This window comes from Planococcus citri, chromosome 2 (assembly GCF_950023065.1).
Source record: "Planococcus citri chromosome 2, ihPlaCitr1.1, whole genome shotgun sequence".
NCBI classification, from domain to species: domain Eukaryota; kingdom Metazoa; phylum Arthropoda; class Insecta; order Hemiptera; family Pseudococcidae; genus Planococcus; species Planococcus citri.
This window is the reverse complement of record NC_088678.1, coordinates 21,376,987-21,393,229: the sequence shown is the minus strand read 5'-3', so window position 1 is coordinate 21,393,229 and position 16,243 is coordinate 21,376,987. Positions and strand designations below refer to the sequence as shown.

General features: G+C 35.3%; 1 protein-coding gene across 13 annotated transcripts in view; it reads left to right on the top strand.

Annotated features, from left to right (window-relative positions):
• The window catches only part of LOC135834981 (multiple PDZ domain protein-like), a 382,459-nt gene that overhangs the window by 52,594 nt on the left and 313,622 nt on the right, over positions 1-16,243 (top strand). For all 13 annotated transcript variants that reach the window (XM_065348995.1, XM_065349003.1, XM_065349002.1 and 10 more), the window contains 8 exons: positions 8,093-8,422; positions 8,519-8,690; positions 9,798-9,889; positions 10,023-10,232; positions 10,478-10,684; positions 11,726-11,899; positions 15,749-15,907; positions 15,987-16,223. In XM_065348995.1, coding sequence (XP_065205067.1) covers positions 8,093-8,422; positions 8,519-8,690; positions 9,798-9,889; positions 10,023-10,232; positions 10,478-10,684; positions 11,726-11,899; positions 15,749-15,907; positions 15,987-16,223 — 1,581 coding nt within the window. The remainder of the gene's footprint in view (positions 1-8,092; positions 8,423-8,518; positions 8,691-9,797; positions 9,890-10,022; positions 10,233-10,477; positions 10,685-11,725; positions 11,900-15,748; positions 15,908-15,986; positions 16,224-16,243) is intronic.

The window sequence follows — 16,243 nt, the reverse complement described above, 5'->3', positions numbered from 1 at the left end:
AATCATCATTATGTAATCTTTAAACAACATTATCACTTTTTTCCTCGAATTTAAAATATAAACTACAGTGAAGTTAGAATAATCTTCAATAAACGAAACTACATATTGTTCTCCTTGGTGACCATTACTCAGCAGGCCTAGTACGTCCAATGACACTATTTCTATAACACAAATTCCTTTCTCTTGATCTTTTTATAAAAAACTTACTCCATTACACATTTGGAAAATGTAAACTTATGTATAAAAATGAAGATTTACAAAATTAGCAGAAAAAATTACAGTTGAACTAGAAAAATAAGTAAGTATTATTAAATGAAAGTAAAAAAATTGAAAAATTGACTTTGAACACTAAGTTAGAGCCCTGCGCCGACGACGAAATGATCGGCGGCGGCTATGGTGAGCGCAGCGTTGTGGCTGGCGGCGTAGCCGATTCCAGCCGACGTTTCCGGCGGCGGCAAAAATTTTACTCTGCTGCGGCTCAGCCGGCTACAAAGATTGAAATTTTGAGGTAATTTTCCATAAATCATAAAATTACCTCAAAATACAAATTTTTTGCGAAAATTATCCAGCTTCTCAAATAAATATTTAGCATTCTTTTCCAAGCTGAGAAGAGAAATCATTCTAGGTAGTGCGTGGCAAAATTGAAAAATTTAGCCACTTGAAAAAATCCAAAATATGAAGAAAATTTCCCTGAAATTTGCCATTTGAGTGATTTAAATCGGCTCAGCCGAGCAAGGCGGCTTAAAAAATGTGTGAAAAATTGGTGGCGGCGGCGGCGCGGCGCGGCGGCGCAGGGCTCTACACTAAGTAATAGATTTAGAAAATAAGCACTATTAGAATTTAGTAAAAGTGATCTCAATGAGATGTTGACACTTCAAAGATTTTGGTAAGATTCTTCTTAGCATAGGCTTTCCAGCTATCATCAACCCTTGACTGGAAGGCCTATGTGACTGTCTGTACCCATTTAATTAAGAAAGGAAATTGTATATGAAATCATAAAATTAATAATTAATAATTGTATTATTTCTTGATTGATCACTCTTGAAGCAGCTTAGGCTTAACTGATGGTTAAAAATAAGGTACAGCAAGAGTGAACCTTCATAAAAAGAAAATATTAAATTTGGAGTGTAATAATTATTGTGGTATAGACAGAATGAGTAATATTTAAATCTTATTAAATTTTCTTGTATGCAATTAACATTTAGTAATTGGCATGCAAGCAAAGAAATAAAATAATAAAAGAAAAGTAAGGGGAGGAAAGGCTGCTACATACACTATAGCATATTGTATGTGTATGCGTGTGTATAACATCTCTCCCCTTGAAAAAAATTTCTGATAAGGAAAATTTAAAGAAGAAAAGAAAAATTTTTAAATTAAAAAGCAAAAAGTTTCACATCGAGTGAGTGCTTGAATATCATTATAATATAATGTAAAATTTTGTAAAGAGTAACTTAATCATCAAGCAAATATTATAATGTATTAATGAATTAGGGAATCTAGTATAGTAAGTAGGTAATTGGCTTAATATTATTGCTGAATATTTTTATAACTCATAAATACAAGGATAATAAGTCATAGATCATAAAGAAGTCAGTCATGTAAATTGATGCAAAGACATAATTCAAAAAGAAGTATTGATCGTTAATTGATTCAAATTGATGTGAATTGGTGTAAATTTACATAAATTGATATGAACTGATACATAGACATGAATGGTAAAGAAGATGGTCATAAAAATGTTGATATGAGTTGATACTGAGACAGGAACATGGAGTTCATCTGTGGATTAGGTTGTTCCCCACTTGGGTGGAGAGGTGGGGGAATTCCAATCTGCAGATCCTATGGTGGAAATGTATGTGGGTGTTAGTGCATAGTGAATTGTAGTAGAAGGTATTGGTAAACCTATAGTAAAATGTTGTGGATCTTCTTGGATTTGTGGTTCGGGTAGGTCAATATTCAATTTGTTCACAATTCTCTCCAATGGATCAGGATTGGTTGCATATATGAAAGCATACTGTTTCATTTACACTGAGATTGGATTTAATTTCAAGTAGTTCTTGTTTTAACTTGATTTGTTCTTAGGATTTGTTGCATACAGTATTCCAATTTCCACAAACGAAAATTTTTTCAAATAAAAATGGATTTTTTTTCTGTAGTGACATAGCGGGGAATGAAACTATTATTACCAAAGTGTTGGTGGGACATCCACGAACACAACGCACTACCTACAAGACCTTCCATGTGTAAGACGTTTTAGGTAATTTTAACTAATCGAATTCCCTCAGATGAGTCATGAAGTCGGCTGGGTTATAGTTCGCCAAGTCTGCCGATCGGAGTCCATTGCAGACTGCACTTTTCAATTCCCTCACAGAGGTGCCCACATCCTTAGCTAATCGCAATTTCGCAAGGATATATTCACGTGGTGTTTCCTTATCTCTCTGTGTTCGAGTTTGGAATCTTTCCCATCGATCGATTACACTAGTTTCGCTTCCGACAAACGTTCCATTGAACAAGTTCTGAAATTGCTGCCAAGTTTTGATTTCGTCAACGTTTAACAAATACCATTCTTTACCAGCATTAGTGAGTAAGCAACGAGCAGTTTCGAGTTTCTGTTCGTTACTCCAGTTTGCGATGGTTGCCTGAGAGTCGATTGATCGGAGACATTCCTTAGCTTCAGCGGGAGTCGCTTCTCCATTGAACTTTTGGATATCGGGTAGAAGCACAGTGCTACTTGCGGCGTGCATGAGATCGCCAATAGCACTGATCGGTAGCATCTTTTCCGGAGATTCAAATGGGTCTTCCTGCTCCTGCTTTCTAGTTCTCGACATTATCAAAGTCTAACATTACTCACAACGCACTCGAACTTATCGCGACACACACGAAAACATTTTAATCGGCACTCAAAAATCGGATTTGTAACCTGGATTCGGACATGGATTCGGACACACTTCTGAAATGTAGTAAATACGTCAGGAAATATTTACTATTTGGCCGGAAATGATCATCGGCATACTCGATATACGTTCTAAACACGATATAAAGCATACTGTTTTGTATAGTGAAAGTCACTACACTTAAAGTGAAATATTTTTATATTTTTTTACAAAACATGATATTAGTCAAGTAGGCTATGCCACACATGAGGTGTAGGTACATTATTATTTTCATAGTAGATATTACCATGTAACATGGTAAACTACCCTTTGATATGGCCAAAAATTGTAAATTTTACTTTTGCTCTTAGTTAAATCAAAAATAGTGAGAATTAAATACAATTTTACACATTTTGAGTACTTTTAACGTTAGGTATTACTTTTATTAACAAAGAATGAAAACATAGGTCACTTAATACAATTTATATGAATGCCGGATCACATAATCTGTACTGTGTTCTTTTAATAAGGAATCAAATTTCTTGAAATTGTTTCCTCCTGCAATTTCTAATGAGTAATAGCCCTCATGCGATTAATATTTGTATAAAAGAAATTGAAGTTTCTCTTCGAATTTGTGGGAAGGCATGCCAGTAAAGGTGATAAGACAATAAGCGAGGATCATCATTAATATTCTGAGCACAGTTTCAAAATTGTTCTCCACTTCATGATTAAAAAAAACAATCTGTACACAAGAACAGAATACATACTCATTAATGTATATGAATGTTCTATTATTGGAAGTCATAATGATGATTGTATTGGTATAGTAGAAACAGTGACTTACCGTGACATCGTAGGTTATATTATGCATGCTTGCTAAAATTTTACCATCTATATATCCATTTTCGAAATGAAAAGCATTTTCACCTTTCTGGAAGCTTTTTTTTTTTCAAAAAAATTCCGAAATAACCAATAGTTTAACGACGGACATACTGGCTCAGTTAAAATGGAAAATAAAGGAATAATAATTGAAATTTTCGCGAAAAAATTTCTGATATCAATGAAGGTTGATATTAAACGTTGATTTACTCACTTTAGCTGAATTAATTAATATAATTTATATTTTTTTTTGAAATCGGAATAATTGGATCAATGGTTTAGTTTACTGATAATCAGTTGTTTGGAGCCAATTTATTACCACACTGAAATGATGACGTCACACGTGACACCTCTATTACCACACATATATATAATACAAGCGGAAAATACCCGTCCTTCGGACGGGTGGAATGGAAAGATGGAGCTGCATTTTTTTAAATTCATTTATGAGTAAATAAAAAATTGTTTGGTAATGGTCGTCGTATTTTACCTAATGTGGGTAATGACACTAATGCCCCTCCAAAAAAAAAGACCTTTCTGTAATTTGAACCTTTGACCTTCTCCACTTCAAGGGTCAGCTATAGTTCCTGAAAGTCCTCTTTTCTTCAAGTTTTATTTCTGAACGTCTGAACTATTAGAACAGTTTCCAGGCTGAAAAATTGAAAATTCAAGTACCTATGTACCTATAACCTACCTACATAAAATTTGACACGTCGTGAATCATCTAGTTAGTTTGAGCTCAAAAACTTGCGAAATATCAAAAATTTTACTCCCCCGTCTTTTTTCCAAAATCGGCACTCCCGGAATAGACATAATTTTTGATGGCTAAAAACGATAAAATTGGTCAATTATCCGTTTTTAATTCTTTTTTTCATTATTTTCATTCTTCGAAGTTTGAAATTTTTATTGAAGAGATCTAGAGCAGTTTTTGTTTATTTACATATGAATGAATAAAAAATTGTTTGGTAATTATCTTATTTCATTCCACCTGATGTAGGTAATGCCAGTAATGCCCCTCCAAAAAAAAAAAAAAATGACCTTTCTGTAATTTTCAACTTGAACTCTCCCCACTCCAGGTGTCAACTCTAGTTCCTGAAAGTTCCCCATTCCTCATAGTTTTATCTCCAAACATCGCTGAACCATTAGAACAGTTTCTAAACTGAAAAATTGAAAACTTGAGTACGTGCATAAAATCTGACATTGTGAATCATCTATGTAGGTAGTAGGTACCCAGTTAGTTTTTGGCAGGGATGAAAAGCCTTAAAATGAAACTTCAGCTTTTGGCTTTTAGCTTGAAATTTCAAAATTGAAACTTTTGGCTTTAGCTTTCGGCTATCTCAATTTTTAAGGCTTGCTTTAGCCAAACTTTCAGCTTCCAATGGCTTTCCCTTATATTATCAATTTAACAGCTTTCAGCTTGTATTTCATTATGCTTTTAGCTCTAAATTTTTGGCTTTAAGCTTTTGGCTTTAAACTTTTAGCTGATATGCCATCAATTTACAAAAAAAGGGAATTGAAAATTAGATCAGGTACATTGATTTCATAATTAGTGATAGTGGAGAATATTCATTGCTTGAATTATTTTCCTTTTTTTTCATTTCACCAAGTCGCATTAAAATAAACTTGAATGACATTTTTTTCATTTCTTTGTTTTTTCTGAATTTAGAGAATTCAATTCTGCAAAAAAGCCTTTGAAAAAAGCCAAAAAAATGAAACTTTTGGCTAGCTTTTGGCTTGGAAAAAATGAAACTTGCAAACGTTTAGCTTTTGTCTTATTGCTAAAATCTGCTTGGCTTTCAGCTTTCGGCTTTTATGCTTTCGGCTAGCTTTTCAACCCTCGTTTTTGGCTACAAATGACAAAATTGATGAATTACTCTTTTTATTTTATTTTTTTCATTTTCATTATCAGTGATTTTTGGATAGTGGCATTTTTCAGACACAGGCCAAATTATTGTTCTTTGAAGTTCGAAATTTTCACCCCCCCCCCAATCAGAGTCACATAAGGTACAAAAGGTCAATAATGGACACATAAGATCACGACCGTCTCGAAAAATGCGGTCATAATCTTGATGGTCTGGGTTCACTGCTCTTTTTGTTTTTTTTTTTAAATCGAATTCAAAATTTAGTGGATTTACTCAAGTACGTAAAATGTTATACCTGAGGAATAAAATATACCACTCCAAAAAAATGACCCTTCTGTTATTTCAACCTTTGACGAATTGACCATCCCCATTTCAGTAGTTCATAAAAGTACTCCATTCCTCAAGTCTCATCTCTGAATGTGTGAACTATTAGAACAGTTTACAGACTGAAAAATTGAAAATTCAAGTATGTACCTATAACCTATACCTACATAAAATTTGACACGTCGTGAATCATTCAGTTAGTTTGAATTAAAGGTTTTAAAATGTCCTATCGAAGTATTCAGCTGTTTTTTGAAGTAACGCTTATGAATTTTGTATAAATCAATTGAGAATTGAGTTTATTAAAAATTTCCACTTTTCAGTGAGTCAGACGTGAGTGACATGAGTGTTGAAAATTTTTTTTTCGGAATTCTATTTTATCTGATTTTGTATCAGTGATTTACTGAGGGTTGCTTTGCAGCTTTTTTCGTTCAAGTTATTCAAGTTCAAAGATGTATCCCCAAGTAGAGAGCATAAAATGCATAATGTTTTAGTAAAAAACTAAGGTGCTCACTGAAAATTTCATTTTTATTACTCCTTGCGTTTTTACAACTTTGAACCTGAACTGAATAACTTTCCAACAATCAAAAAAAATTGAAAATAAAATTCATAAATTAGTGTTTCTAGAAATTGAACTTTGATTTTGAAATTACCAAAAATTTTCAGTGCGCACTCCAGTGTTATTTAGTTTTAAAGTACTTATTTTGCATATCTTATCCATTTTTCCTCGGAGTTTATAGTTGGAAGCTATCACTGCTTTTGAGTACCTATTCAAAGTCCAGAGTTTCGATCCCTGTTCAGTTTAATGTGCCGCAGTCTTCAACATGGAATGTATGTAGTGTTACCACTTTAGACCATATAGCCAAGAAAAAAAAGGACTTTTTAACCCTGATATTTCACAACCTGATACTCCTATGCTTCGAGTGTTCGAACCACCCCACTTCCAGCACCTACCATCAATGCAACGTAATACACTCGCTTTGCAACGAAATTTTACCTCGTCTCTCCGCAAACTGGTTTCACCTCCGCAAAGTCCAAAAAAGTCGTCATTTTTTTCAACTTTGAAGCTTTATAACAATTGTCCTTTGAAACTTTTTCAAATTTTTTTTTGCTGTAAACACTCTCCAGCTTACAGGCGTTCGTATGTATAAAAATTCAGAATTTTTGGTTCGGCAAGTTTCGAGTTTACCTACTTCAAAAAAAGGGGACTTTCCTTTATAGTATTATAGATAAATTTATCTTCACTTTTTTCAATTGGTGAGGATATAAAAGAACAACGTTGAACGTTTAAGATGAACTACATAAGTTATATTTTTGCTCAAAACAATGACAAGTAATTTAATTAAAGTAATGTTGTATAAGTACTACAGTAGTAGAAGGGATAATAAGAGCTCTGAGAAAAATTCGTTAGTCGAAGGTGGCTCTATAAAGTTTATTCCTTTGAAATGTGACCTTTATTGTTGACTCATCCACGAACTCGTCAACGATATACGGAAAGTTTTTCGCATCCGAACCTTTTAATTTACGTTAATTGACATTTAAAGTGAATGCAAAATGAGAAACGATGTTATCTACTATAGGTGATGGCATTGGCCATTGTATGTAGTTGTCGAGAGAGAAATTACAAAAACAACCCGAGTAGGAAAAGTAGGAGCTTTAACGACGGCTACGTTGAAGAAGAGATTATACTGTAGTTTGAAATTATTCATTGGTAACGACTGAAGCGTGAAAAAAGATGATAACCGAAGCCTAGGTATAGGGTAGAAATCTGGCGAATTAACGAAATATCGGGTTACATTCTTCTCAGTATTATGGCCTTTTTTCCTTTTATATTTTCTTCTTCACCGTAGATAGTCGTTGTAGTCGTCTCGTCATCCCGGACGACGACGAAATATTTAATGACACGAAATTGCACCCCAGTGTTGAAAAGCTCGGATAAAGTTTAGGTTTTTTGGACAAGTTAATCTGCGATTTGAATAGCTATTACGTCGAGGTTTTAATCTTCTCTCCTCTTTTTTTTTTCATCCATCGTCAACTCGACATTTTTTTCCTAATTCTATCCACCGTGCCGTTTTTTCTCTCGTCGGAAAATCAAGCCGACCTACCGAACGCTCGTTTCTGAGCGGATTTTGGATTTTGGATTTTCTTTTCTTACAGGATGGAAGATTACAAAGCGGCGACCACATATTACAAATAGGCGAAGTGAATTTACGCGGTATGGGCAGCGAGCAGGTAGCAGCAGTGCTTAGGCAATCCGGTAGCCATGTGAGAATCGTCGTAGCTCGACCAGTCGAAAGCGGTAATCCTGATTATCAAATGCTCGAATCGCAAGCTCCAGTAGTTCCTAGTAATATTCTAAACGATCCGGAAGAATTGAATAAATATTTCATGCAACACGGGTATCCGGAAATTAACTCCACTCCTCCGAGATCGGCCAATGTTATGGATGATTACACATTGTACAACGGGTCTAGTTCGAATTTAAACGTAAGCTGATGCGGAAAAGCTCAGATTTATGTGGACACACAAAAAGGGTAGTTTTTTCACGTTTCGTTTCGTTTTTTTTTTCTGTACGTTGAACAGAATACGCTTTTGGGAGATGTCGTCGTTCCGGGCTCATTACCTATTCTGACGATGGATATGATACCGGCGGAAAGCTTGACAAATTTACCAGAAACGGAAAAGTTCAACGTGGAATTGAGAAAAGATGCGCACGGATTGGGCATCACTATCGCCGGTTACGTGTGCGAAAAAGGTACGAAATTTAATGAAAAACTGTGTACAGTACGAGTTTTTAGACAGCTTGATTGGCGTGTGGGATGTAGGGTGGAGTGAAATTACACCATTTTTTGAGAATCGAGTCGACGATCAGGTTTGGTTTCCAACTCCATTTTGGTGAAATTTTGTGAGAATTTCGAGTTTCAAAAATCTGCTGGAGGCTCCAGTAATTTTCAAAAAATCGCTGGGACTCCAAAACGACTTGAAATTCACCTGCAGTCGACTTCATGGCGTATTAAAATTAGTTTGCAGAATTAATTTAAGCATTCCAACTCCATTATGGTGAAATTTTGTGAGAATTTCGAGTTTCAAAAATCTGCTGGAGGCTCCAGAACTGCTCAAACCGGTTTGAAACAGTTTCCAATCGATTTGGCATGTTGAAAATAGGGTGTACCCCAAATTTCGGCTTTTTTGGTCAATTTGGTAAAATTTGGATTTTTCCCCTCATTTTTGCCCTAAATTTGATTTTCAAAAATTCACCAAAAATCGAAAAACGCACTTTAGCACTTGAAATTTAGACAGGTGATAAATTTTTGCTTGATCTTCGATCTACCTTTGTACAGTTTGAAAAATGTTGTGTAAGTCCTATGTTGAAACGCAAAATCGCATGGCTGACCTGCCAATCAAAATGGCCGCCATTTTGTAAATAGGACTACTTTTTTTTCAGTACAAGGGCTAGAAATGTTCCTTAGGACTCCCCCTTCAAGAACGGTGCAATAGATCCTTAACCGTGCTCCCCGACTATATAAGTTCATTTTTAGTTGAACATTTTGAAGAAAATTCATAATTTTGATATTTAATTCAACTTTTTTGGAATTTTAATGGAACATAGCAAAAAATCATGGTCAAATCACCTCGATATGGCGCAGTAAAAATTTCAAATTGTTTGGTCTACGTTTGACTGCATCTCCCCTTCCCCCGCCCACCTCAAACTCTTAGTTCTAAGAATTTGAAAACATTTTCAATTGTACCCATCTCTTTTCAAGAAAGACGTCGTACTGTGTTTTGCAATAATAATTGAAGTAATCGTCTATAAATTGATACATATAATGACTTAGAATTTTGCTTGACGTTCATTTTGCAGAAGAGTTATCGGGTATATTTATCAAAAGTATCAACGAAGGTAGTGCAGCCGATTTGTGCAAAAAGATACAAGTCAACGATAGAATTGTCGAGGTAATAAAGCTACCGAAAACATCGACTTTTTCGATCCGACAGATTTGCTTCCATTGTTATCGTGTCGAACGCGAGATAAAAAAAAGTGTTAAGTTAATGTCATTCTAATGCGACGATTTGATTCTTTTCATAGGTCGATAACAGATCGTTACAAGGGTTAACTAATCACGAAGCCGTTGAAGTGCTTAGATCGACCGGGCAAATTGTAATCTTGAGCTTGGAACGATACCTGAGAGGACCGAAATTCGAACAGTTACAATTGGCCATTGCTAATAGCGAATCGAAACCTACGTCTCAACCTTCTCCGTCGATTGCGTCTCTTCCACGGTTTCCAATTATGGCTGTAAGTAATTCTGTATTATGGTTTGAAGATGTTCTATTGTATTCTAAAGAATGTTTCCACGCTTTTATTGCTTGTGGGAAATTGGCGAAGATTGATGTAGTGAAGTTTGATTAGTTGAGCTATCGGCTCAATATGAATTATAAAATTGAAAAATTTTACTTTCGAATCGATCGATCTTACGAATGAATTTTCCTAAATTTTTTCTCAGCATAATAGAGACTAATTTTGTACTTGTTCCATCTCAGGACGAAGAATCAACTACAATGATCGACATGGACGGCGAAGAATCGAAAACAACGATCGATTCGGCAGTCATATTGGACGCTGCGAGTAACGAAATCGATTTAGAATCGTTGATCGATTGTAACTACGAAGGTCCTTTGAAACCAACAGTCGAAGCAGCTTTACAAGCGAAATGGTCTAGTATACTGGGCCCGGAACATGAAATTATTGTAAGTCGCTGTTGGCGTACATTACATCCGGCTATAAAATTCAGTTTTTTTTTCGCGAAAGAAAATATTATAATATTCGAGAATTATTTAACGATACGCGAAACGGACGAATATTCTAGCGAAGTCGATAATGTAATTGAATAATTTTATCCGTTGCCTCGTTTTTCGTTGACACCCTTACCCGCCCTTCCGGCTCCTTCACATCGATCGTATCCGCGTTGTAAAAATATGTAAATTAAGCTTTTACCAGAATTATCGTCGGTGTTTTGCAATTTATGAAAATTTACATCGCTTAGTCAAACAAAACGCACAATTTAAAGCAAAAGTTTGAATTTTGTATTCCTCTTTTGCCGCTCCAGCCCCATAAGTATTTTTTCCTTCGCTTACAACACGACGACGCAGACTCGAGGAATTTTTGAAATTTCAATAACGTCGACATTTTTTCTTTTTTTTTATTTCGAAAACGGGTCGCGAAATTAATCTTTAAAATGTCGAGATGTTATTTGAAAAACTCGGCTGTAATGTTTTTTTTTTTTTACCCGCTGCTCGATGTTTTTATATCGTCGACGATTCTACCAAATAAATAACTGTTTACCGAACGATGAAAGTTTTGCGCGCCCCTTTGCGAAATTTATGATTACAAAAATGTGTTTATGGAAGAAACGTCGTAAAAATCTCCGCCTTTTAAAATGTTTTAACAAATTTCACGTCATTTTCGCGCGAAAGTTGGGCTGACTAGCGCGGCTCTTCTTGTTCTACCGTCGTCTCTACCGTTTGGCAACCCATTGTGGATTATTTTTTATGAGAAGAAAATTGTCTTCTCGAGATGTCTTCTCTCGAGAGAATTATTTATCTGAAAATTTTATATCGCTGCGAAAACGAAAAATAATGTAGTATATTGTATAATCCAATTTTCTCTTTCGTATTCTCTTTCGTGTGTTTTTTTTTCGTTGACCGTGTTTCCTTTTTTACTTTTTTTTTACATCTTCATTTTCATTTCGTTATTTTGTTTTCTCATTATTTTTTTTTACGTTTTTGTAGGTCAGTCAGTTGAGCAAATTCAGCGATGGAGGCGGTTTGGGTATAAGTCTCGAAGGAACGGTCGATGTCGTGAATGGGAAAGAGATCAGGCCGCATCATTATATTCGTTCGATTCTACAAGAAGGTCCGATTGGTAAACATACCAGATTGCGTCCCGGAGACGAATTGTTAGAGGTATAATAATCATATTCGATCGGTGTAATATTTTTCATCTCACGATTGAGTTGTGTGGTTTGGTGTTTTTCGTGAGTATTTTCGTCCCTTCGCTATCCCCCCCCCCTCTCAATGATATAGTCACAGCATGTAATTTATTTAAATGAAATTTTCGTGTTGTCGAATTGACTGTAGTTTTGTGTCATTGTCGAAAAAAAACGACTGTTGATGCAATTTTATGGCTAGAGATTTCTTATTGAAATTCACTTTTTTTTCAGACAATTTTATAAAGTCAACCGGGTCAACCCGGATTTAAATTTCGGAAACATTTAAACATATTTGACACCCATCATGATATTTTTTGAAACTTTTCAACTGTCTCCCTCGCCTCTTACAATATTTCGTTCTTTGAAGTAAATTAAAAGGCCTCTCTCTCTTGAAATATTTTTAAAAAATTAACCAGAAATTCAGATTTGAAAAAAAAAAGATCACGCGATTCTCATCACTGAAATAATTCCTTCACGTCTCTTTCACTTTTAATAATTTTTTTGAAAAATTAACCTCAGGTTCGAATTTTGGAACCATAACAATATGTATTATACATTTTGGTACCAATCAAGATTGGTATTATGAGAAATTTTCAAACTAACCTTCCTCACCCTTTCACCTTCTGGCAGGGTTTCTATTTCGCTTGCATTTACTTATGCCCTGCTTTTCACTGGCTTCCCCCTCCTTTTTTTAAATCAAACTTTGAATTTGTCAATTCCCTTCGTAGAATTGAAAAAAATTCCATTGCAAAATTTTCATTTTCAATTTGTCAACTTTCAACTTTTAAATACAATAAAAATTTTGTTAATTTTTCAGAACTTCCTATTCCGTTGTCAAAAATAAATCCGGTGAAAAAGTACTATAGTCGGGGGACCCGCATAAGGATCACTTGCGCCCCCTGCCGATCCTCCGGGACAACTTTTTTCCTGAAGGGGGAGCCTGAGGAACATTTCTAGCCCTTGTCCTGAAAAAAAAGCGGCCCTACTTACAAAATGACAGCCATTTTGATTGACAGGTCATCCGAAAATGCAAATTTTGCGTTCCAACATAGGACTAGCATACAATTTTTTAAACCGTACAAAGGTAGAGCGAAAGAGCAGGCAAAAATTCATCCCCTGTCAAAATTTCAAGTGCTAAGTGCCTATTTTTGGTGAATTTTTAAAAATCAAATTTAGGCCAAAATGTGAGAAAAAAATCAACATTTTACCAAATGACCTAGAAAGCTGAAATTTGGAATATACCTTATTTTCGACCTGCCAAATTGATTGGAAACCGTTTCAATCCGTTTTGATCAGTTCTGGAGCCTCCAGCAGATTTTTGAAACTCGAAATTCTCAAAAAATTTCATCAAACGGAATTGGAAAGCTGAAATTAATTCTGCAAACTACTTTCAATACGCTATGAAGTCGACTGCAGGTAAATTTCAAGTCGTTTTGGAGACTCCAGTGATTTTTTGAAAATTACTGGAACCTCCAGCAGATTTTTGAAACTCGAAATCCTCACAAAATTTCATCAAATGGAATTGGAAAGCTAAAATTCATTCTGTAAACTAATTTTAATACGCTATGAAGTCGACTGCATGTAAATTTCAAGTCGTTTTGGAGCCTCCAGCGATTTTTTGAAAATTACTGGAGCCTCCAGTAGATTTTTGAAACTCGAAATTCCCACAAAATTTCATCAAATGAGGGGTGTTCGAGCGCTCTCCAGCAAGTTACAAAAACCTGCAGCAATTACAGAAGACGTTGAAATTTTTTTACAGTTTTTTGTAAAATTGCATTGCAGCAGTCTATTGTCCATTTTGAGTCTTTCATGAGCGCTCAAAACCCCTAATTTTTTACGTTTTCTGTAAATTCTGCAGCGTTCTGTAGAGCGCTGGAATACCCCTATTGAATTGGAAAGCTGGAATTAATTCTGCAAACTAATTTCAATACTCTAAGAAGTCGACTGCAGGTAAATTTCAAGTAATTTTGAAGCCTCCAACGATTTTTTGAAAATTTCTAGAGCCTCCAGTAGATTTTTGAAGCTTGAAATTTCCCCAAAATTTCATCAAATGGAATTGGAAAGCTGAAATTAATTCTGCAAACTAATTTCAATACTCTAAGAAGTCGACTGCAGGTAAATTTCAAGTAATTTTGAAGCCTCCTACGATTTTTTGAAAATTTCTGGAGCCTGTAGTAGATTTTTGAAGCTTGAAATTTCCCCAAAATTTCATCAAATGGGATTAACAAGCCGAAATTTACTCTGCAAACTAATTTCAATGTTCTAAGAAGTCGACTGCAGGTAAATTTTTAGTAATTTTGAAGCCTCCAACGATTTTTTGAAAAATTTCTGGAGCCTCCAGTAGATTTTTGAAGCTTGAAATTTCCCCAAAATTTCATCAAATGGGGTTAGTTAGCCAAAATTTACTCTGCAAACTAATTTCGATACAATAATATGAAGTCGACTGCATGGTGGTTTCAGGTGGTTTTGAAGGTTCCAGCTACTTTTTGGAAATTTCAATTTTGCTAAAAATGCCATGAAACCGTTCAAAAAGTCACTGGCGGCTCCAAAACGACTTGAACCCACCTGAAGTCGCCTTCAAGGGTGTTAAAATTGGAGTGCATAGTTGATTTCAGCTTTCCATCTCAATTTTGAAAGTTTCAAAAATTTACTGGAGGCTCCAGTAATTTTCAAAAAATCGCTGGAGGCTTCAAAACGACTTGAAATTTACCTGCAGTCGACTTCATAGCGTATTGAAATTAGTTTGCAAAATTAATTTCAGCTTACCAACTCCATTTGATGAAATTTTGTGAGAATTTCGAGTTTCAAAAATCTGCTGGACGCTCCAGAACTGCTCAAAACGGTTTGAAACAGTTTCCAATCGATTTGGGAGGTCGAAGATCGGGCATATCCCAAATTTCAGTTTTCTCGGTCAATTTTGTGAAATTTTGATTTTTTTCTCTCATTTTTGGCCTGAATTTGATTTTTAAAAATTCACCAAAAATCGAAAAACGCACTTTAGCACTTGGAATTTTGACATGTGATAAATGTTTGCCTGATCCTTCGATCTACCTTTCAACGGTTCAAAAAATTTCGTGCAAGTCTTATGTTGGAACGCGAAATCTGCGATTTCGGCTGACCTGTCAATCAAAATGGCGTAAGTAGGGTCACTTTTGTTTTCCAGTACAAGGGCTAGAAATATTCCTTAGGACTCCCCCTTTAATAGAAAAGTTGTCCCGGAGTATCGGCAGGGGGTACAAGTGATCCTTATGCGGGCCCCCCGACTAATTTTAGAGACATAAAAATATCATTTTTGATTATTTTTAAATTGACGCTCTCCATGTCCTATCCTCAGGTTCATTTTAATGGTCGGATTTAAGAAAATATATAAGATGTAGAATTTATAGATCCTCCAATTTTGAAACCCGCTAAATTTTTTTCATTTTCCGGTCATAAATTTTTATGAATTAAAAAGAATGTCATATCAACTTTTGCTTGTAAAAAAATTGAGTCAAGTAATCGGTTTCGGTAATTCTATCGTTCAATTGGAGATTCCCCCTCTTTCTTCTCCGCTCACTCCGCTTTGTTATCGCATCAAAATTCAAGCAATTTTTTTTTCTTTCACAAATTGTCATAAAAAAAGACAGGAAAATGTTTGTCGAGTTGTACTTATTTTTCGTGTTACCTCGATACTACACCACGACCACCTCCACTCCATCACACACACAGTGCTTCTGATGGTCATTTTCGTCGCATTATTCTGTATTGAAAATGACTCAGTGATAACCCAGACAAAACTTTATTAATGTAAAATGATTCACGACATTTCGTTTTCGTTTATTAGGTTAATGGCCATCGTTTGTTGGATATGAATCATTCAGAAGTTGTGAAAACGCTTAAAGACCTACCGAAACATTTTCGTTTAGTGTGCAGTCGTAATTCTGAACATGTGCCAATCCAAATAATCGATACTGCTCAAGAGAAATCAGCATTTGCCGCCAGAGTAAGTTTCACCGACGAATGTTTTCACTTCGTGTACGAATTATTTCTACGTTTGATACGATTATTTCTATCTACTTCAGAGTATACTCGGAGGAAGTTTGAACAACTTGATTCCGGCAACCGATCGATTGGTTAAAGCTAAATCGGATGGATCGTTAGCATCGACCGGAACTATAAATACGGATACGAGTTTATCGAAATTGAAATCACGATCGTTAGAACCGCTGACTGGTTTGGCTATGTGGAGCTCCGAACCTCAGATTATCGAATTAGTTAAAGGAGAACGTGGATTAGGATTTTCTATCCTCGATTATCAGGTTAGTTATCGAAATATGAT